Source organism: Nomascus leucogenys, chromosome 3, assembly GCF_006542625.1.
Source record: "Nomascus leucogenys isolate Asia chromosome 3, Asia_NLE_v1, whole genome shotgun sequence".
Taxonomy (NCBI): Eukaryota; Metazoa; Chordata; class Mammalia; order Primates; family Hylobatidae; genus Nomascus; species Nomascus leucogenys.
The window spans coordinates 68,233,361-68,256,662 of NC_044383.1; the positions used below are offsets into that span (position 1 = coordinate 68,233,361).

General features: G+C 32.1%; 1 protein-coding gene across 5 annotated transcripts in view; it reads left to right on the plus strand.

Moving 5' to 3' along the window:
- Nucleotides 1-23,302, plus strand: part of KHDRBS2 (KH RNA binding domain containing, signal transduction associated 2) — a 677,326-nt gene that overhangs the window by 623,317 nt on the left and 30,707 nt on the right. For 4 of the 5 annotated variants that reach the window (XR_004029312.1, XR_004029313.1, XR_004029315.1 and 1 more), the window contains 2 exons: nt 6,226-6,399; nt 8,344-8,404. Coding sequence is in view for 1 of the 5 variants with exons in the window: in XM_030809415.1 (XP_030665275.1) it covers nt 6,226-6,323 (98 nt within the window). In the remaining 4 variants the exon portion in view is untranslated. Of the gene's footprint in view, nt 1-6,225; nt 7,332-8,343; nt 8,405-23,302 lie in introns of those variants that run through there. The other variant, XM_030809415.1, reaches the window with a different exon arrangement.

The window sequence follows — 23,302 nt, forward strand, 5'->3', positions numbered from 1 at the left end:
GTTGTAAATGCTTCCCAGAAGCTGATTGAAATTTCTGAGAGGATAAACAATGGTGAACTCAAAGTTAGCAACCCTTTTTCTTGGAACATAATGCACCGTGTTCATCTGTGAAAAGAGATGCTGGGCACCCATATTTCTCCCTCTTCTGTTACCCTCTGCATCTTAAAATAATAAACTATATAATTACAAATAGTGGGAATACATGTTTTACAGTTGAAATGGTTGAGCCATTGAGTTGCAAATTTCCATTAATATTTTAAAATGCTCAGAGCAGTGCAGAGAACTCTGCATTCCACTTTGGATTTGCACCTTCACAAATTCAGTTGAAGCGGCCCACATTCTTGCTAACAAAATTAAAACTACAGTAAATCTCATTTTTTTGGCTAATTAATTTTTGTTGGAATCAGCACTAATTATTATATAATTAATACTAATTGTATAATTCAAGGGAAGTAAAATAAATTAAGTCTTGTTTTACAGGGGGAAAAAAGAGGAAAAAGAGAAAGTGTAGGTGGATAGATGGTGAGACGTTTAGAGACAAAAATTCTGTATCTTCCCAACAACTAAACTTTTGGAGTCACAGTTTCCTCATCTTTAAAAAGAAGGTAGTGTCAACAGCTACCTTGTAGGAAAATTGTGATATTTGCTAATAATATATACAAAACACCTACACTGTGATAGGCCCTTCAAAGTTGTGATAGAGTTTTTAAAAATACGATAGGTGTTTAAACATTAAGTAAATAAAATGGATGCTATCATAATAGTGAGTTGCAACAATAGCAAAACATCTAACCTAACATATTCTTTGGGACTAAATAGCCTCAAAGCGACCCATAAATATATATTTGTAAGGTGCCTTCAAATAGAATAATACTCCTTAGAAGCATCAGAAACTTAGCTGAGATGAACAAACTGAGTGGCTGAAAGCCAGATGAATTTTAATCAACCATGTCGTAATGCCATTATATGATTTGCAAAGCAAAAACACTAGCGGTTTGTAATGGTAGAGACTAACTTGGGTTTCCTACTTTAGTTGTGATTTTTGCATATTGATTTACAGTGTACCAAAAATAAATAGCATGAGCTTCCTTCGTCTTGCTGTGGGTTTAACAAGCTTTTTTTAGATTCTTTTCCATATTTCAGATATACAGACAAATAGCTATCTAAGATAGCAAAATAAGAGTATCATGACTGCACTCAGTAAGGTCCATGATCTCCTTTATCCTTTCTGAACTGATCTCTAAAATTAATTTCCTCTCAGGTGGCATTTTAAAACTACTTCCTGAAAGATAAACATTAAAAGTTTGCTTTCCAGATACTTAAATAATGTCAACTTTTCCTGAATTGACCCCTCGTTCCTATGCTTCATGTTTTTCCCAACTACCTCAGTATCTCTGGAACTATCAAAGAACACAGTTTTGCAACTTTAAAAATCATCCAGATTTTTCTTTCCCACTGTGAATGCTCCCCAAGGTACCTGGTCCCACTGCAGAAATAAGAACACATTGACAAATGCATGGCACTTAATAGGCTTCATTTCGCACAGTATTTGAGATACAGAAACTTTTGAAGTCAGAATAATATTTAATGCACAAGAGTTACCTAGGTAATTTACATTCTTTTATCAAAGTCAAATGTTCCTCAGTGACGCTGACTACCATGAAATAGAGATGCACTCTAGGCAGTCTGTAAAACCTGACTCGCTGGGCAAAATAGCAGCTAAAGTTAATAAAAAAATAGATAGAACTTTTGAAAGAAATATTGACATATACTGTATACATGCAACATGACAACCTAATTGCTAACAATGCCTTTCTGAAAATTTCTATTTTACTTATTTTGCATAATTGGTTTGAAACTCCTTTTTTATTTAGTAGCACCATTTATTTTTATGCAGCTTACAAATATTCTTATTTGTTCTTATTCAGTGTCTACCACTGTAGACGATTTCTCCTTTCATAAATCTTAGAGTCCAGTTTAGAAACAAGGCCAGATAATACAAAATAATTAACACAGGAAAGTCTTTAAAGAAAGTGAATTCTCTTAGATAAGTTAAACAGCACCTGTGTTCTTCCTAAGTATATTTCCTCAGAAAATCTCTTCTTTGAGATGATTAAATGTTAGAGTTCAATGCAAGTTCAACCGAATGATGACAGTTAGACCTCCCTTCCCTGTGCTTTCCCCAGCATTTTCTTAAAACATCAATTAAAATTGTGTTATAATCTATGAAATTTCAGGTTAGTTTTTTCCTCTGTCTTTTATGGGCCCCTTAAACTGTCCTTATATGCAGTACATAGTATAGTAACTGGCATATAGGAGATCTTCAATAAATAAAAAATGTATTTAGTGATGCTTTATTATTCATATAATAAATATAAATTTATCTCATATTTCTTATAATATATGATACTTTAAAGCCTGAATTGGAAGCCAAAAAAGGGTGGCAATTGGATCAAGTCACTTAACTTCTGTTTCTCATATCCTGATTTGCTATTTTCAGATTCACAATTATGTAACCCATTCCATAATTTAAATTTGGCATATAGTTATTTGGTATCTTTTTGGAGGAGGAATTTGTTATTAGATTAATTCATAGCCTAGACAGTGCTTCTCATGTGACAGTGATCCTGATATTGAGAGATACTTCTTTTATCATTTCCCTAAATGATAAAGAAATTTCTAAATTTTACTGGATGCAATGAGTTTTTTAAATGACATCTTAGACCACACCATGGGACTAGAAAAAAACAGGACTCTAAAATTCGCAGGAAGGCTTAAAATATTTAGAATCTACTTGTCTACTAAGAGACCCAAGAGGACAGATAAATTCTAAGTTCATTCGTGGGTCTTTATAACTTCAAATTTCAGAGAAACTCCATCATGAGGAGCCCAGTCACGATTTGTCTCTCCCTATGTTTGGGTCTCTTCCATGTTCAAGGTTCCATGGGACTCAGGTTAGAATCCCTTCTATATGTGGTACTTGCAGTAAAGAAATCCAGAGGCCTAAATATCGCTGGTGAGCAATGAGGGGCTTGGCCAACCATATAAAGTTCAATGACACACTATATGGTGGCACTGGAAAAACATTCATTGGTTCAGTACTCTCCAATCACAATCCAAAGAACATATTTTCACTAAGAAAAACTGGTGTGCAATTATCATGTGGCAATTGTAAATGTGTAACTATACATAAACATTCTGATATTAGGAAAGATAAAGATGGACACAAATAAAAATAATACTTTTCCTGATCTCTGTTTGCTATTATTACCAAGAACATGTAAACAATGGAAGCAAGGTCTGAATTAAGTGAAATAAGTCCTTAATTTCCTCTGCTAATGGTATGGAATCTTGGAAAATTAGAAACTTACTTTTGCTTGGATAGGAAATCACTTTGGCTGGCGATTTACTTTTCCAGGTACAAGTATCATGAACTAACAATGATTTCCGTTTTCTTAGACTTGAGCAAGGAGGAAAGAGCATAGTATTAATTCACGTAGAAGCAGAGCGTTATAAAAGAGCACATTTTTGTGCCATGAAATATGATATTTTTGTACTTTTTAATAATGAGATCCTACTATGATTATTTCATTGAATTCAACAGTGAAATATTTTTGATACTTAGATAACTAACCCTTTTGAGTAAGAAGTCTGATTTTTAACTCTATAGCAAATATATAAGATTTCTAATTAAAGAGTTTTTAAAATAAATGTTAAATTTCTTTAGCTCAACTGTTTCTGTTTTTTGAATTATCACTGGAACTTTCTGTATAGTTCCCTTGTTCATTCATCCATCCTTTCTTTCATGTAACTGTTCACTGCATTCAGCCCTAACTAGGCATTGAATTTCTCCCAGGCACTGGGGAAACAACAGTGAATAGCTACAGTCCCCAGTCTAATGTTGGCTAACATTTAGGAAATGAAGAGTTTTAGCTCATCAATTAACTGCCCCAGAGATTTAGAAAAAGTCAACTGAAGCCAAGTTGATGAGTAGTTATTAAACACTTATGTCCTCTGTAGAAAGTCCCTAGGTTTATGTCAATTTAAAATTCTGAAAAAATCCGGGAGTGTATGTGACAAGTATTCTGTCACTCCGCTCATGATTGTTTGGCTGTTTTTCAGGAACATTCAGAATCTAAAAAAGGACCTCGGACTTCTATTTCCTGGGAAAACTTGAAGCCTCTATTATCTCAGCTCTTAAATCCTGTAGAGTGAAACCCAGGGATTTCTGACATTCTGGAATAACTGGAGCAAAAAGTAGTACATTCTTTTTGTTAAACACCATAATAAATTAGTATACATTTTACCATCAGAGGACAAAAACAATGACATAGCCTGGATTATCTCATAAACATGGTGTAAATATTCATTTTACATAAGGCTAAGAAGGTACTTTCAAGCTTGCACACACTGAATGTGTTTTCCCTTTGAGTACACCAAAAACAGTTTTATTTAGTTCCAATCAAGCAAATACATGGAATTCTTTTCATTTTTATGTTGATAAAGTCAAATGGTTTGGGGATAAATTCCTGCCCTCAAAAGATTACATCAGAAAGACCAACATCTGCATTTTCCCACCAAAAACAACATGGTCTAGAGCAGGGATCTGTAAACCTTTTCTGTAAAAGCCCAGAGTATAAATATTTTAGGCTTTTCAAGCAGTATAATCTCTATCACAGTTACTCAACTTTTCCTTTGTATCGTGAAAGCAGCAATAGATAATATGTAAATAGCATGCTTGTGTTCCAGTAAAACTATTTATAAAACAATCAGCTGGCCAAATATGGTCCACAGGCCAGAGTATGCCAACCTCTGATCCAAGTAAACCTGTATTTTGAGCAATGGCAGCATTTGTTATATTCATTTCTTTCTTACTCCTATTTTATATCCTATAAAATACTAAATAGTGAAAGAGATATAATTTTTTATTTATTATCAGGTATCAGTTGTAATAATAATGCCCTGGTGAGAATATTCTCAAAAAACGAATATTTGTCCACTTAAGTGCCATTTTTCCCAGCAATGATAAACTTTTGATCATTTTTCTACATTGTAGATTGTTTCCATTTGCTCTATATTATAATCAGTACAATTGAAATTTTTTATGCTTTTCTAGTAATCTTTCTCAACTAATTCTTATGATCAGATGAACTATCTAGGGGCAAATGCCCTACATGAGTTGCCCTCAATCTGCAATTATTTCCCAGTTAATATTTTCATTATTTTATATATCAGTTGTCAATATCTATGCATCTCTAATAACCTTCTTTCCTTTGCGCGCGCCTCCTTTTACACACCCATGCATGAAATCTGCTCTTGATGAGGAACCAAATTCTGATTGAGAGATCAAAATAACCTAGTTGCTGGAATCACATGAAGTGTCACCATAAAGCCAACACTGAGTTCTTTTAAAGAAGAATTGCATTTCTTTTCTGGGGACACAGATTTTACAATAGCTATTTTCCACAGTACTCAAAAGCTTGGTTGCTTGTTTCTTGCTTTTTTGGAATAATAGATTTCTACTACCCTCAATGTTTTGGAACCTAGCCAAAATTAGCAGGTAAATGGAGTTTTCCTGGTGTACTAATACTTCTTTATTTACTGAGTTGTTTACTTGGAAAAACTGATATCTTTGTGTTTTGTTTTGTTTACTGATTTTGCTGCTTAAGGTTTTTTCTACTCTATATTCTGCTTGTCTCTCACTTTCTCTATACAATTTAGCACAATGGATCTCAACCCTGGACCATATAACTATCATCTGGGGAGTATCTGAAAAATACCAAACCGTAGGTCCCAGCCCATAGAGTTTTCTAATCAGTAGATTTGGGGGACAGAGAACAGGTGTTAGTTATCTTTTATTTTGATTGTTTAATATTTCCAGGAGATTCTCAAGTTATTCAAGGGCTAAGGACTACTGGTTTCCTATATCCGATTTATTTATTTATTTATTTATTTTTAAGAATTCTGTGTAAAAAATTTTATGGGCAGGGGTTTACATTGATACTTCTCTTTCTATTTCTTGGCATTTAAATCTAACACATAATAAATACACAGTACACATTTATATACACACACTTTTTTGATGGTCTCACGATGTGGAAAAAAATAGGCTTTAGCGTTCGGTGTTGAGATCTTTTGTTTTCTTTTTCTTGGTCAACTATTGTGTCTTAAATGACTATTTTTGGTAACTGTGAAGTCATGTGTGTTACTTTCTCTTTTTCATAGCACCAGAAGAATGGGCCACAATCCGCTCTAGCTTGAAGGCACCACCGCCGAGGTTAGCCAGAGGGGGATACAGGGAACACCCCTATGGTAGATATTGAAGGTCCTTCCCACCTGTGACCTCACCTCAAAGACAATTCATAGCCTGTGGTCTCCACATAAACAGCAACAACACAAGTAATAGTCCTTTTTTTTTGTTTGTTTGTTTGTTTCTATTCTAGGGATAACTGCTCATGATTACTCCCATATATTTCTTGTATTTCCCTCTATACTGTTGGCGTGACATTGACACTAGTATTATTTTACAAAACAGACTGAAAAAGACATTAGCAAGCATAGTCTATAAACCTTTCAGTAGGATGATATTCTCTTGGTTGTTTTTCATTGTTGTGTGTAATCTTTTTTTCTTTTCTTTTTTTTTTTTTTGAGGAAAAGCATGAATCTGTTAACAGATTTTGAGTCTCAACCAACTAGCAGAAACTTTGTTTAGGGTTGCTAAAAGACTGTAATATGATTTTTGAACTAGCTGATAATAAAGTTGTAGATAAGATGTTTTAACCTGTCTTTTAATATCTGTTAGTTAGACAAAGATGTTCGATATTAAGTTTGTAAATTTAATTTTAAATGCTGTTTTAATGGGGTTGAAAACAAGCAGCTACTGTATGTATGTAGCTAACTGAATTTGTTCAGTGTTTTAACCTGTATTTGTTAAAAAAGTAAAAAAAAAACACATATAAAGTTCCATGTGTAAGCTTCTCTAAATAGGAAACCACAATTTGTCAAATATGTTTGCCATAATTTGTCAATAAAGCTGAAAACTTTTGTAAAAACTAAATTTGGAATTACTTGTTTTCTAGCTTTAAATGCCTGCTTTATTTCTTCTTCAAGAGATGCCTAAAATGTTTTCTATTTAAAAATTACAAAAATGAACCCAAGTCTGTTTTAAGATATTTGTGTAATACTTAAAAATGTATTAATAACTTATGGTTGTTAAATAATTTAAAAGTTAACAAACTAAACTGTTACATGAATCATGGTTAGTAAACACTAATGTATAACATGTTAATGGAAAAAAATGGATTTAGAACAATAAATGGATTTTAAACTATCCTCTAAGCTTTATCTTGCTAAACACAAATTCTGATTGACTTGTTTGCATTAGCATGTCTCTCGTGAGAAAGAGTAATGGAGTATAAAGAGGTAAGATTACCACTTACCACTGTCTAAATGCCTAGTTCTTCAACCTTTGAGTTTCCCCGCACATTAAATATCCCATCCAACATGTAAGCATTGCGTAGATTCACTTTATTGTTTTCACTCAAAGGAGTGCGTGGACTTCATTTGCGTAGTTTATAACAATTTGTTTTGACAAACAAATCATCAGTGTCATTGGCCAGTTGTTGCTATTCAACCTCAAAAACTTTATTTGTAATTTTCAGTGCTAAATATCACCGCCCTTGAAGGCAGTTTAGAGGGCTGATATTTCTTTTGAGACTATCAGACTTGATGGCTGATGATTATTAAGGAAATATGTCGCAGGACTCAAAGGATGACTAAACGTTAAACAGGTAACACTAATAGTAACTCTGTAATTTTGCCTATGCAACAGTAATGTTAAATATTCTCAGTTATTAAGTTCCTGATAGTTAAAAAAGTAAACCTTCAAAAATATAACAAATAGGTCTATAGGCTATTAAAACAACTAATTAACATTAACTAGAGGCACCAAAATTATTTGACATTATATAACCCTCAAGGCAATAAACAGAACTAAAATTAACAATAATAGTAATGCAACTCTTGCTAACTTCAAACGTAAGCTAAATTTTGATGGAAAAAAAGAAAGCAAAAGACTTGATGGTAGGGATGAATGCCAAAACTGTTAATCTTTTAAATACAGTTTTTTTGTTTATGGTGGCTTTTTGTCGATGTGATTGGTTTACTTTTTTGCTGCTAACCAGCTTAGGCATATTGCTGTTCAGTTTTTGCAGCTGGAGTTGCATGCTAATAGTATTATGAAGTGTGTGTCTGTCATCAATTAAAATTGTAAATATTTGCCTTCCACAAAATGCTGTTGAGTTATATTTAATTTTCTTTTTCTATTCCTTCTCATTATTTCAGGTACCCACAAGCAAAGAACACATAATTGAATAACCGATGTGATTTGCTAAGAAGGATGGAGGTAAGCTTATTTTTTGTCTTCTTTGAAATGGATAATCTCATCAGTATGAACACATGATAAAACGTGAAGCTATAGTGATGAGCTAAAACACCTAATGCCACTTGTCGAACTACTGAAAAGGCTTAGGTTGTTGTCAAGAAATTGAAGTATTTTTTATCCTCTTTGAAATAAAGTGGTATGATTTAGTATTTACCTGGCAAGACTTTGTGAATTTGATCAGAAGCTTGTCAAGTGAATTGTGAATTAGTAGTTAATCTTCAGCCTTTTTCTTTGCTATGAGCTACTATATTCTACCTCTCCTTAGTTTTACAAAGAAAGAGCCTTAAAACTTGGTGATAGGAGAAGGAACTCCTAATCATTGGCTAAAATAAAGGGAAGGGACAGGGTAGTCCCTGACCAACTCCTTACCTATCCCTTGTCAATAAGAGTAAAATAAAATAACTAAACATTACCATCATTTTCCCCAGTTATCCCATTAGACTGATCAGTCAGCTTTTTGCTTCTCATCCAGCATTCTATTTTATTTAGCAGATAGTTACTGAGTAAAATCGCTGTTTGAAATTGAGACTTGGTTTCTGTACACGAGAAGTTGAAAACTTTAGCCAATAAACTTCGGCTGAAAAGAGTGCAGGGACAGTTATGAAATCCACAGGCTGAGCTGACGCTCAAAGAACTGAAATGACTTAGTGTGATGTTTAACGCAGGGTTTTAAACCCCAAGTTTTAATCTGCTGTGTCTAGTCCTGTTTTTACTACATAAATATCCATAATATATATTCACTTTAATGATCGACTTGGTCTGATGTTTAAAGCAGGGTTTTAAACCCCAAGTTTTGATCTTCTGTGTCTAGTCCTGTTTTTACTACATAAATATCCATAATATATGTTCACTTTAATGATTGGCTGTAGGAGAGCTATGAGAGAGCCAGGAGATTCCTTATGATGGGGGAAAAGGGGGCAGTGACAGACACTGATGGAGATATGAGGTGGAGTGGAAGGAAAGGAGTAGCTCATTCGCTGTGAGGAAGGCAACACCTCCTGGTGAGGGGAATAGGCTGTCTCAGTTTGGAAAAATTCAATGTGTTTGAGAGGAAAGCAGAAGCTCAGTGGCCCTGAGGGGAAGACGTATGAAAGCACACAGAGAAAAGGCAAAGCCTGAAAATACTACGGGTTCAAGTCAGGTCCCAGTTGTCACTAAGTGCTGTGTTGAATTGTTCAAATTTTATAAGGAAAAGGAAGAAGAAGATATTACAGGTTTGAAGTAAAGAATGAGTGTTGTTCCTAAGAAAACTACCCCCATAAGACAAGATAAACCTCACATTTAGTCAATTTTATCATTACTAACTGCCTCTTCACCTGAGATAGCTTTTCTAAAATTCAAACTCTTAAAACAATTATTTAACACTGTATTGCTTTAACTAAAGTTCTTTTCTCTGCAAGATTGAACATCAAAAATTACAGAGTTAAATTCTGAAATTTTATTTATCAGTAACATTTCATAGATATTTGAGTATAAAAATTGTCACTATTTTTGTAATGCAAGAGGAAAAAGAATCTCTCACCCAGACATCCTGCTCATTATTCTCTTTTATCCATTTCAAACAGTGGGCTTGATCTGATAAAGCAATGGAAGAACAACCAGCCATAGGCTGTTATTCTTTTGATGTATTAATCAATATGACTTTTTATTCACTTTAATTATTTGATCGTTGTTGTGGTCTTATAAACCTATGACTCTCTCACCATTCAGACTAGATCTTTATATGCATTAACTCAGGGCAGAGTTATCACAGCAGAAAAATTAGTGTTGAACAAGAAAAGAGAACATTGTTTTTAAGTACAAAAACAATGATTTGCAAGAAAGGGAATTTTGATTTTCAGATAACTTCATTTTGAGTAACATAAGCCTGATTTACTTTGAACATAAAGTTTATGCATTAAACAGTAGATATAAAAGACTTCTACTACCTACCTACATATGTCTGCAAGATAAAGTTTGTCCAGGCTCAGAAGAGAGCTCAAGAGGCAGCAATATCTAAAATATTAGTATGGCCTTTAATATAGGTTCTGTACACTGTGTCACTTATCTAATAAAAGCCTCAGATGGGTTTGGAACACAGAGAGGACCTCTGACTAAAGGGGAGTCTGGGAGGCAGCAAGCCTCACAGAGCTGTCCACACCAGTGTGTGTCAGGCGTAATCCTGTGGAAGTATCTATAGGATGATTCACCACACTGGCAAGCGTGAAGCAAGTAGGGCAGAGAAAACTGCACACACAATTGCTTTCACAAGAAGGCAGGGAGGATGCAGTAGCTTCAACGTAGACCAGTGCTGGCCAGGATGCAGATGTTGTCAGTGGACACAATAACATGGAAAGGTGAGAAGATCAGCTGCTTGCTCCCTGCCACCAGTGCCTCCAGAACTTAAATCCAAGCCAGGAAAAAGAGAAGGGGAAAAATAAATCCCTGACAGAGGAACTTCTGATCAAAATTAATCTGAATTGGCTGGGATGATTTTTCTCCACTGAGCAGAATGGAGACTTAAGTTTGAAATCAAGTTGAGGTTTAGAAAAATATAATTATATATAGTAGAGACATTTATAGGCAAATCGTAACTTGCCTGACTCTTAAAATAATCATAAATGAATATGCTAGGTTTCTCCAGCGAGAGAGAATGATAATTTCTTTAAGCTAGTTGTCCTTTTAGTGGCAACTTGTATTTGAACGAAAACCATTCAGCAAGTGGTCCTAACTGGCAAACATATGCACTAACAGAGGATGCCTTCTCTTGTCAGTATCAGAAAACAATGCTGGTCCCATATGGGTTCATGGCATCATGTCTGCCCTCATGATCTTCAATGTGCTGGCTCCCAAAGTTGGCAAACATCATGTCTGACATCCACCTCATGCAAGTGATACAAACTTGCACGGCATTTTAAGGTTTTTAGATATAGTGCAGCCTAAGCATATTTTACTTATCTGTATGCGTGGTCTATGTATATTTTCAGATAATGCTCTAACTCTTGGTTAGATGATCCCATAACAACTGGAAACCTCACTGAAAAATCAAATTAAATAGACAAATCAGATTAGCTAAAAACTAGACAATCAGACTAACTAAACGAAGTATTTTAGTAATAATAAAATTAAGAATAAATTATTTGTGCCTACAAATATATGGGCAACAAAAAGAATTACTGAACTCAAATATGATTAAATCAGAATCAATTTGATGCTATTTAGGAAACTGAATAGTGTCCTGAGGTCTTATAGTGCCCTGAGGTCATTAGGTAATATTTAGATAATATTTAGTGTATATTTAGATAATTTTCACTTTTAGTATACAGTATTAATGGAACTGTGACCATCTAGCTTAATAACAGTTGAAGCACTAACAGTTTTTAAATAAAGTTGTCACCAAATGACATATGAAAGGTTATCAAGAATTCTTTGAAAGGAAATTATTTTTAAACCTATGTTATTAAAAGATTACTCTTCTTCTTTTAAGTCTTTATATGAAAATGTATAGACTAGTATTTTAAAAGCTACAATGCCTTTTTAAAATGTAACTTTTTAAGGTTGACTAATGAGTAAAAATACATAGTTAGAAGAAATAAGACCTAGTGTTTGATAGATCAGTAGGGTGACTATGGTTCATAATAATCTATCATACATTTCAAAATAGCTGGAAGAGATTAATTCAAACGTTTCTTGCATAAATAGAGACAAATATTTAAGGTGGTGGACATCCCAATTACACTGATTTGATCTTTACAAATTATACAAACATATTAGATTATCACTTGTACCCCAAAAATATGTACTCTATTACATAACAATAAATAAAATTTTAAAATGTTACTCCTTATATCATTCTCTCTATATTTTCGTTCATGTAACACAGAAGTTTGTAGGGTTGTTTTGTCTTGTTTCTAAAGGGAAGAGAGAACAATGATCAGTAATCTGAGCTGGCTGAGTATCAAATATTAAGTTTCAGTATCAAAAGGCCTGTTGCTAAAAAATTGTTTAACTTTTGCTGCAAAAAAACATGTAGTAAGTAAATGATTGAAAATATTGAATTTTATAGTAGTTGTTGAAGTTGATTACATGATTTATGATTGATACAAGGGTATACAGCATTAATAACAATAATGATAGTGGAATCTTCTGGTTTTTGAGCATATATGCTGGGCAAGTTACTAGAATTTTAACATAAAAACTTACTTGAAGCATCTGTAATTCTTTGAACAAGAATGAAAATGAAGTATAATTAAACTCATTTTACAGAAGAGGAAGTAGTGTCACACTGCTAATGTGTATAGCAAAGCCAATATTTAAAACAAAGTTTGATAACCCACACATTTTCCAAAATACTATGGAGTTTCCTAACTCTGAATAAACTTGATCGAAAAGAGGAGACAGAATTCCAGGTAGCCTTGACATAATTTCTGTTCTGTAGCAATATGATGAATATTGATGTAAAAAATGATATGACAAAACATCTTAACTTGAAGTCAGTCATTTTACTTTGATCTTTCCCCATTTATCATTCTGATTTCATCATAGAAAAACATAGATGAAAGTATTCCACACTTGCTACAAAGCATGACTACAGTCATTGATAGAACAAATGAATTCATTTGTAATCTAAATTCCATTTTGACATTTAAGAAAACCACTCACATGATTAAATAAGCATGAAAGCAATTTCACGCTTTTATTCGTCAATCTATAGATCAAAACTGCTTTAAAGAATAAGGGTCAATTTCAAACTAGAAATATACTTGTATAAGCCATGCAGTCATGTGTTAAGAACCGAAGTGAAGATACCATTCAGTGTTAAATATTTTTAAAAGGCATTTCCTGTTGTCGACATAATGTGTAACATTTGGCAAAATTCTAGTCAAATTCTAGTTTCCAACTAAGTATCTGAGGTAACAATAAGATAGCTGTTTTTGGTAACAGGCCCCAGTTTTCCAAATCCATCATTAAAATTAGTTTCTTAGTCTCTTTATGTAGAATATATTAATTGTTATTCAAAAGAATATTTACAGTGTGCAATGGAGAAAGTTACTCTACTCGATATGTTGTTTTCTCAGTCTCTTACACTTTATTATGAGAGGAATTGAGAAAACAGGAGAAATAGTCGTCTGATTCATATACTACCGGTTGCCCTAACAACAGCTGACTTATCTTTCTTTATACCCAAACACAAAAAAAATACAGAATGAACCAACTTAAAAATTGGCAACTAGTTACTGAACACTAATCTTAAGTTCCTGTTCCACGATGCCTCATACTTCACCATGGGATATAGTGAAGGATCTATTTCCAGGAGAAAATTGGAGATGCTTGATTCCACGGGTTTTCTATCATCTTGACGCCTCTCAGGATGACTTACATCAGTAGAAAAACGTTCCCTCTCCTCTGTCTCATTGTCCTCTGTCTCACAATGGTACACCAAATTTCGTATCCTCTAAATTCACAGTCTACTTTTTTAGACATGATGACATTTTTCAACTACTCTAATGTCATCATGCTCCTATCTTCTCAGTGTCTTGTGTCATTTTCCCAATACCATCTGGGGAAATGAGAAGACAAAGAGAAAGGCAATTGACAGCTATGTGGGAGAGTGCAATGTCCAATCTATTCAACAGAGCTCCTGCAATGAGAAATGTTTATTGAGTTAATTATGAAACCAATACGTGTCCATTGTAAACCAGAAATTATAAAAGGAAAGAGAAATATATTTAATGAAAATGGAAAAATAAAAACTGTTAACATTAATATGTAATCTCTGTTCATAAAATTTTGATTTCCTATCTATAAAGTATAAGAGGATGAACTAGATGAGCAAACATCTCTAATTTGTCCAACTTCTATAATTTTTTCAAAGTATAAACTTTAAAATTAGAAACGAACACTTATTTATGGAATTTACAAAGATCATTAAATAAAGTCTGTGACTGGAATGAAGGCAGTTTTAAATGTCTTTAAACAGGGAAAATTATAATTACATGTTGCTTAAAGATATTCTTTAAAATGAAATTAATGTTGAATTTTAAAACTGTGTCTTTTAACTTTCCTGTTAGGGGTTTATGAGTATAAATTAATTTATTGACCAGTAAATAATTATTTAGAATTTATTTAGATATGCTGCTTTATGCTTTCTTGTAAGGCAATAATTTGTAAAATAAGTAATATCACATTTCATCAGAGGAACTTCTCTGGAATCCTTTTATCACCTGAGAACCTTTAATGAAGCACAAATTGGCATAACTTTTTAAAGATTTGTTTGTTTCTAGTGAGTAATTCAGGTACAAATAATGATTGTCTTAGGATTTGACAGAATTAATGGGAAATTAGTATTTTTGGAGGGTTTCTTTTATTTTTTTACATTGTCATCTATGATTAGAAAGTAATCCATTCTCAAGGTAAACAACAATAGTATGTAAAGTAAATATGTAATTTAAAAATAAGAAATGTATAATCCTACTCCTCAGAGATAGCTGTTAATAGATTGGTTCATAGTTCTTTTCTATTTCTTTGTCTTCCTTTCCTTCATTTACTCCTCCATTATTTAGCTGTTCATTATTTATTTATTTGAAGTGGGATTCTGGTGTGTAAATATATGCAATTTCAATGTTCAGAAGTGAGCTGAATTTTGTTTCTTAGTGAAAAATAAGCTAATACCCATTTCCAATAGGTTGATTTGTGTGGTGTGGGGATGATTAAAGTTGTATCATGTATTATGGAACTAATCCATAGTACACACTCTAGAGTGTGAGCAAAATTTCTTTATCTTTTCAAGCTTAAATTTCTTATAGGTAAAATGGTGATAATAATAGTACATACTCATAGAATTATGAGCTATGTTAAGTAAAATCATGCAGGTTTGTGTATATTCTCCCAAGTTTAGTAAATATCTTCCCCAAGTTAGTTATTTTTTCTTGTGCTAACATTTTTACTTTAAAATATCCATGGTATATATCAAACGTGTAAATAAAAATTTAGTCTATAAACATATTAACATGCTTAAAAATATTTAACATTTAAACACCTTAAACATTTTTAGAATGTTCTCTATAAAATGTTCAGCTAATGTAGCCTTTAGAACAGCTGTTAAGAAATCATCATTATATTTATAAGCAAATATATATTGGATGTATTTATAATAGGTATTATAAGGTATATTTATACGTAAGAATCCTTACAATAATGTTGCATATATATTGTTTACAATGAAAGAGTCAGGGGTAAAAATGAAAGTGAGACTAATAATTGTTTCAATAATAATAATAATAATCTGAAGAAAAAGACATTTTAAATAATTGAGTGCATACTACCCGTCAAGGCCGTTGTGTTTTTGAGAATTATTTCATTTATTTTCTCAACAACCCTAAGTATAAAGTTGACATTGGCTCAAGATATTGAGTCCTGTACAGTAACTCTAATCATCATGTATATTATGCCTGTCTATATTTATATTTGCCTACTTACCATTGATTAAATGGAAGCTATGTGTATCTAAGTATAGAATTTAGCCTTCGTGGAGGTTGAGATATCCTAAACAATATAATAACATAAAATCTCAATGAAAAATGAAAATAAATGGGAAATTGTCCCTCTAGAAAAATAATCATGGTTACTTATTTGTTTACTAACAACATGCTGTATTGTATTGATTTGTCCCAGTCTGTGTGACTGCAAAAATAAAATGAAGTTTTCCATTGATCTCTTTTCCAATCTGATGATGCCCACTACTAAAATATATTTTATACCTTATTATACTTAGTAATAGGATACCAAAGTGAAGGTGAATATAAAAACAAGGTAAAAGATTTGAAAGAAAAAGAATGTAGCTTAAAAGCTGATAAATATTCATTAAAAGTGCTGAGATTAAACAGATAGTAATGTGAAAAACCAAAGATACACCTCTCCTTATATCCTTTAGGGAATGTAATGTCCTGAGGTCTAATAATTCTTATAAATTGCCATCTTGTACTGTTTATCACATAAAGCAATAACGTTAGATATTTAAAATATGCATTCCCTTTACAGAGAAAAAAAGAACATTCAACTACTGAATACATCTGGAGCTTCTTTTGTCTGTCTCAGAATAATTACTTTCTTAGACCATTACACTTTCCTTTTACTTCCACTAGCAGATTTTTCTTTTATCATTTTGGAAAATTTCTGTGTCCAGTGTTAGGTAAAGAATAAAACTTTATACCAGCCTCTCACTTGTCTGTTAAATAAAATTTGTATTTTTAGAAAATTATAAATACTGCATATCATGCACCTTAAGATTTGTCCAGAGATATTAAAAAATAGGAGTACTAAATCTGTGCATGCCAACGGTATACCAAAGTCATTTTACCACACTATTTTATAAATATATTGATGTTTGAGAGACAGTGTTTTTGAACCTATGTTTTAAGAGTTCTGTAGTTTGGTATATAATACTATATATTGTGGGGTAAAAAATAGGCCCTCTTGCAAGCCTTAACAATATAAAGGTTCTCAATAAAAATGTATTCGTTATTTGTTGTATTTAGATTAATAGGAAATATCTAGCATAGAGTATTTTAAAAAGTTAATTACTCATAGGTAAAACTTAGTGATGAGTTTATTTGATTCCTCAGAAGTAGGAGATAACCACTAATTTTCTCAGGATTTAATTCCAAGGTATTTGAATATTTTAAGTGACATTCAAATGATTTACTGAATCCACATAATTTTCCATCACTAATTCTACCATTTCATTGTATCACCCAAGAAAACACTTCACCCTGCAAATAATGCTAGTAATGATAGCCTGTGACTAAATGAAGTAGGTTCAGAAGAAAGTAGCCTCATGACAATTTAGTTAAAAAATATTCAGTGAATGCCAAATAGTCTGCTGTGCTAAATATATTGCTAGCTGTCACATAAGGAAAAATGACATCAACTGCAGTATCTTGGTTTAAAGATGACGAAGAAATATTTTGCAGAAAAGCAGCCAGGCTTTACCTTTCGGATGCAAAAATTGGAGCCCTCTAGGAAAAGGCTTAATAGTTTTTCTCTTAACTAGTATATTGGTCCAAGTTGAAGAGAGACACTTTTCAAATTTAATTAAATGAATAAATATCAATATGCTTCCATCTTTTCTGGTCTTATAATACTTCTTATATACTGTTTATGATTTATGTAAATTATCCTATTGATTTGTATGCACAATGCTAATATTTTATATGCTATTACATATACATACATACATATACATTAATGTACGCATTGATACTTTAAAAACGTTTAAGATTATTATTTATTATTATTATTATATGGTATTTAATTATCACAACAGTTCCATGAAGCAAACAGGGCAAATTATCTTATGCTTATTTTAAGGATAAGAAAATAAAATTCCACAGGATTAAAAGATTTGTCCAAAAATTACATGAGTTCTACATGGTGAGAGTTGGGCTGAAACATTATCCTCTGCAGAATAATTAAGCTTCTCATTTTGTAAATGATAGTGTTCAGTGATAGAAGATAAAACAATCAAGATTGTATGAGAGAGAAAGCAGTTTATGTACAGTAATTATCAACATCTTTTTATAACCCATTCCAACTTAACTACAAATATTGGGATTTTTTTCTATATATAAATATTTACTCATAGCCTTAGTTATATGCTTACTACAGGCATGTCATAATACTGAATACTTTTTAAAATAGCATACTGGGGACAAATGCATATGAAATTACTCAAAATTGATAACCTAATGATTACAAAGTATACATTGTATTTGTAATATCTAAATTAAGTAATAATGTTTTCTGACTTTAGCTGGGGAAGAATAGAATTGAAATTAATTAAAAATGTGAAACAGTAAGAAATAAATGGAAATACTCTAATTTATATTTAAAATATCAGAATTGTGATTTCATTTCTTTAGCATCTACTATTACAAGAACTTCATTAAAAAAAAGAATTAGGTTGTTATTCTACCACTAGATAAAAGTTAACATAAGTTTTGTCATTATTTTTATATACTTACTTACATTTGTCCTTCCATCTTAAAAAAAAAAAGTACTTTGCAGCTATTGGATAATTGACGTTTTTAAATGAGTTTAAAAGTCTAATTTTGGTTTGGTTCTGCAAAAGCCAGAACATTCACAGAAGTTTTCTAATTTTCAACCAAGAATCCTGCTGTTGAGAAAAAAAAAAAAATCCCAGAAGGTTTGTGTCTAAATTAAACAGGTCAGCAGTTGATCTTAATTTAATTTACTAAACAATTTCATTTAGCAGTTCAGAGACTTGGGCTTCTTCCATGAAAGTGTAGCCATCTGGAGGATTCTACTATTTGATCTAATTTATCTGTGTCCACCTTTATTGCTAAAGTGCATTGCAAGGACCCAGAAATACATATTTGTCACAAACCCATTGTTGAAGCAATACATGGCAAATCATTAGAGAGTTTAGTGTTTTACAATTAATTTGCTGTATTATATTGTTTAAGAAGAAAAAAAAAGCTTTTTCAATATAAAAGCAACATATTTCAAAGTCTTAGGCTTACTCTATTTTCAAATCCGACACAAGTTTCTGAATTTTCATTCCTGTGGTCAGATAGTTCCACTGTTCCACTGCTGTACACTTCAGGGTTTGGTGTACTCAGAAGCAGACAGATTTCTGGTTAACTGCAAGAATCAGGAAATGCACTTTTGTATTAGGAAGTGGCCCCTAAGTTGCAAATTGAGAAACAAATATACATATTTGGTAATAAAATTTTCCCCACCACCTATTCTCAACCTGCAATGTAGAAGGAAAGGTCTAGAAACACAGTGTAAACGAAAAAAAACTTCAAGTATGTCTACAATGTTCACAGCAAAAATAATATAATAATATTTTACATGCTACAGAATGTTTCTAGAATGTGTATTTATTTATAAAGCTAAATTATTTGATAATGATATTTGGTAAATATTTAGGCATTATTTTATTCTCTGGATATGTTTTTAGAAATGTGAAGACATAAGTGCTCTATTGTATTTATTTTCCAAGTAGGATTTATTTTATTGCAATAGAAGTATACCTTATTTCTCAAAATAATGCTATGATAGCATTAATGTTTTACAGCTGCATTGAGTCAATTCATAGACTTATCAAGTAACAGAAATAACACATATCTCACTTCTCAAGTGATTTGTATATATGACTAATAGTTTTGATCTTAATATGATCATAGGCAACATCAAAATATAACTATTCAACTTGTCCGACTATTGGTTCCTAGGTATAAGAGTTTTTAAATTATTTTCAATGTATAAAATATGAAAATATAACTTGAGAATAGAAATTTCAGAACTAAGCACCATCTATTAATTTGTTGATAACTATTCATTATGATGGAATTAAATTTCAAAATTAAATTATTAGATAAAAACTATGAATAATCTTTATAATTAAAAATTAAAATAAGGTATTCTTTATATTACACAGACCATCAGTTTTATACTACATTTAATTCTGGATATATTTTTCCTTCAAAAGATATTCAGATTTTACCAGAACTTACTTACATAAATGAATAAGATTGTATTTCAGACTTTAATGGAACATTATTAATGTAATTTTTCTATTTTCCATATCATATACTTACCCACCTTCTGATTTTATTGATTACACAGTTTTGAAAGTTTATTTTTTTCTACATTAAGACAGTAAAGTTTAGAAATAAGTATTATCTATTGAAGTGATCATCTATTCAAATAGGACATTTGCCAGAATTCGCCAACAACCTGTTAACTTTTTCTTCTCCCTGGTTTTTGTGAGAATGCAAGCATTACTTACAAGTGATGCAACTCCTCTTACACTTAAAAATATACCCTTATATTGTAGTGAGTAGAAAAAAACTTACAAAACACTTAAATATTTCCTAATAGTTCTGGCAACATTTAAAACCAGTGATTTATTTCCTATATTAACATGATAATACTTAAACCTTATTTCCAATACTCTATTTCCTAAAATATTTTCTTCTGTTTTAATTTTTGACATATGAAAATTAGCTATAAAATAACTGGAGAAACATACTATGTTTATTTTTAATTGGAAGTAAAATTAGAATTTATAATTTAACTCCTTTATGAAATGCATACCAAACACAAGTTTTAATGTAACATCAAAAATAGACTAGACATGAATTAGAATATGAATTATATTAGCTAACAATATGTAGAATTAGAAAAAGTATATCTGTTAAATTACAAATAAATTGTGTTAATATCAAATGGGTATATATTTAAAAATTAGAAGTTAATTGCTCAGCCAAAATATTTTTAATGTGCTGTAACACCATAGACACACCTTTATTTATTACAGATATTAAAACTATAGTGCTAAACTAATCAAATTCAAATCAATTTAACCAAATATATTTCAGTGAAACAGTGTTTAAGAAATGCAAAATATGCTAAAGAATAAAAAACTCATTGCCTTGTAATCAAAAGCAGTCAACTTTAAACTTCTACCCATCAGGTATATGATACATTTGTCATTTCCCAGTTGTGTTCTTAGCAGGAAGTTGTCAAGAAGGTTTGACATCTCTTAAACTTGCATCTAATTTGTCCGTGTTTATGAACCTAATGTTGATCTGTAAAACCACAGTACAGGAAGGAGAAGATGGCTACAGTTCTGTTAAAATATGTATACAGCAAGATTTGCAAACACCATGCATGGTGTTAAAGGATGCCTGTTTTCCAAAAGGAAATGGGCACTGTCTTTTCCTCAGTTCTTGTTGTTGTTTTTTTTCCTATGTCAAATGATTCCCAACTAAATTTGGGACAATAAGGGTTATTGTTAACTAATTTTCCCAGTATTTGGCTATATTAGAATGAATAACAATGGATAAATATAATACTGCTATATCCAAAATGCTACAAAATTCAGAAGTCATTTTTTCTCATAAATTCAAAAACGTCAACCTTCCATTGATACTATATTTTCAGTAATTTTATAATACTTCTACCCAAGGAAGGGTGTTGAATTAAAACATCTAATCTGCTTGTACTTTTAAAATGCTAGTTTTTATATAAGAAAAGTAGAAAGATCAGTAAGTGTGGTGGTACAAGTTCAGAAAACAGTTGAAATACAAAGGTTAAGCCTTTCTGGTATAATCAACCACGTTTCACCTTGGACTGCTATGACCCGGTTATTTCTATTTTAACCCTGTTTTGATCTTCAATTTCAAGGCAGCAAGAGTCAAGCCACATACATCAATTCTTTCCAAACTTTTGATTTTTCTTTCATTTTTACACAAGTGTAGATTTTTGAATATCGATGTATGGTCTTTATTCCCTAACTGATAATGTGAGATACTATAAGAATCCCAGGAATTTTTAATAATAGTTGAGGTTTCATTAAACTTAGTTCTCAAGTGACATCTTAAAGTTTATTCATCAAATAATTCAGGGTGTAAAAATAGCACATAAACATTAATTGAACACTCATTAAGCAGTATAACTGTTTGTTTTCAGTAAATAGAGGACATTGAGCTCCATACCGTGTGGTGGAAAACAATTAGGTCTTATGATACACGTGCCATTAAGGATACTGCTACCAGACTTAACCAGTATCAATTTACAAAATAATGGTCAGCTGTAGTCAGAAGCTTGCCCAAGTCATAGGTAGTCATATTTTTACTGCCATGTCCCAGCTGCATGCATATATATATATATATATATATATATATATATATATATAGTGTGTGTATACATATATAGTGTGTGTATATATATATATACATATATATATATAGTGTGTCTCATGCCTTATGCTAATGGTAATGACTGTCATTATCTTCTTTCAATCTTATTTTTATTATTTTTTTAATTTAATTGTATTATTATTATACTTTAAGTTTTAGGGTACACGTGCACAATGTGCAGGTTTGTTACATATGTATACATGTGCCATGTTGGTGTGCTGCACCCATTAACTCCTCATTTAGCATTAGGTATATCTCCTAAAGCTATCCCTCCCCCCTCCCCCCCACCTCACAACAGGCCCTGGTGTGTGATGTTCCCCTTTCTGTGTCCATGTGTTCTCATTGTTCAATTCCCACCTATGAGTGAGAACATGTGGTGTTTGGTTTTTTGTCCTTGTGATATTTTGCTGAGAAGGATGGTTTCCAGTTTCATCCATGTCCCTACAAAGGTCATGAACTCATCAGTTTTTGTGGCTGCATAGTATTCCATGGTGTATATGGGCCACATTTTCTTAATCCAGTCTATCGTTGTTGGACATTTAGGTTGGTTCCAAGTCTTTGCTATTGTGAATAGTGCCGCAATAAACATACGTGTGCATGTGCCTTTATAGCAGCATGATTTATAATCCTTTGGGTATATACCCAGTAATGGGATGGCTGGGTCAAATGGTATTTCTAGTTCTAGATCCCTGAGGAATCACCACACTGACTTCCACAATGGTTGAACTAGTTTACAGTCCCACCAACAGTGTAAAAGTGTTCCTATTTCTCCACATCCTCTCCAGCACCTGTTGTTTCCTGACTTTTTAATGATGGCCATTCTAACTGGTGTGAGATGGTATCTCACTGTGGTTTTGATTTGCATTTCTCTGATGGCCAGTGGTGATGAGCATTTTTTCATGTGTTTTTTGGCTGCATAAATGTCTTCTTTTGAGAAGTGTCTGTTCATATCCTTCACCCACTTTTTGATGGGGTTGTTTGTTTTTTTCTTGTAAATTTGTTTGAGTTCATTGTAGATTCTGGATATTAGCCCTTTGTCGGATGAGTAGGTTGCAAAAATTTTCTCCCATTTTGTAGGTTGCCTGTTCACTCTGATGGTAGTTTCTTTTGCTGTGCAGAAGCTCTTTAGTTTAATTAGATCCCATTTGTC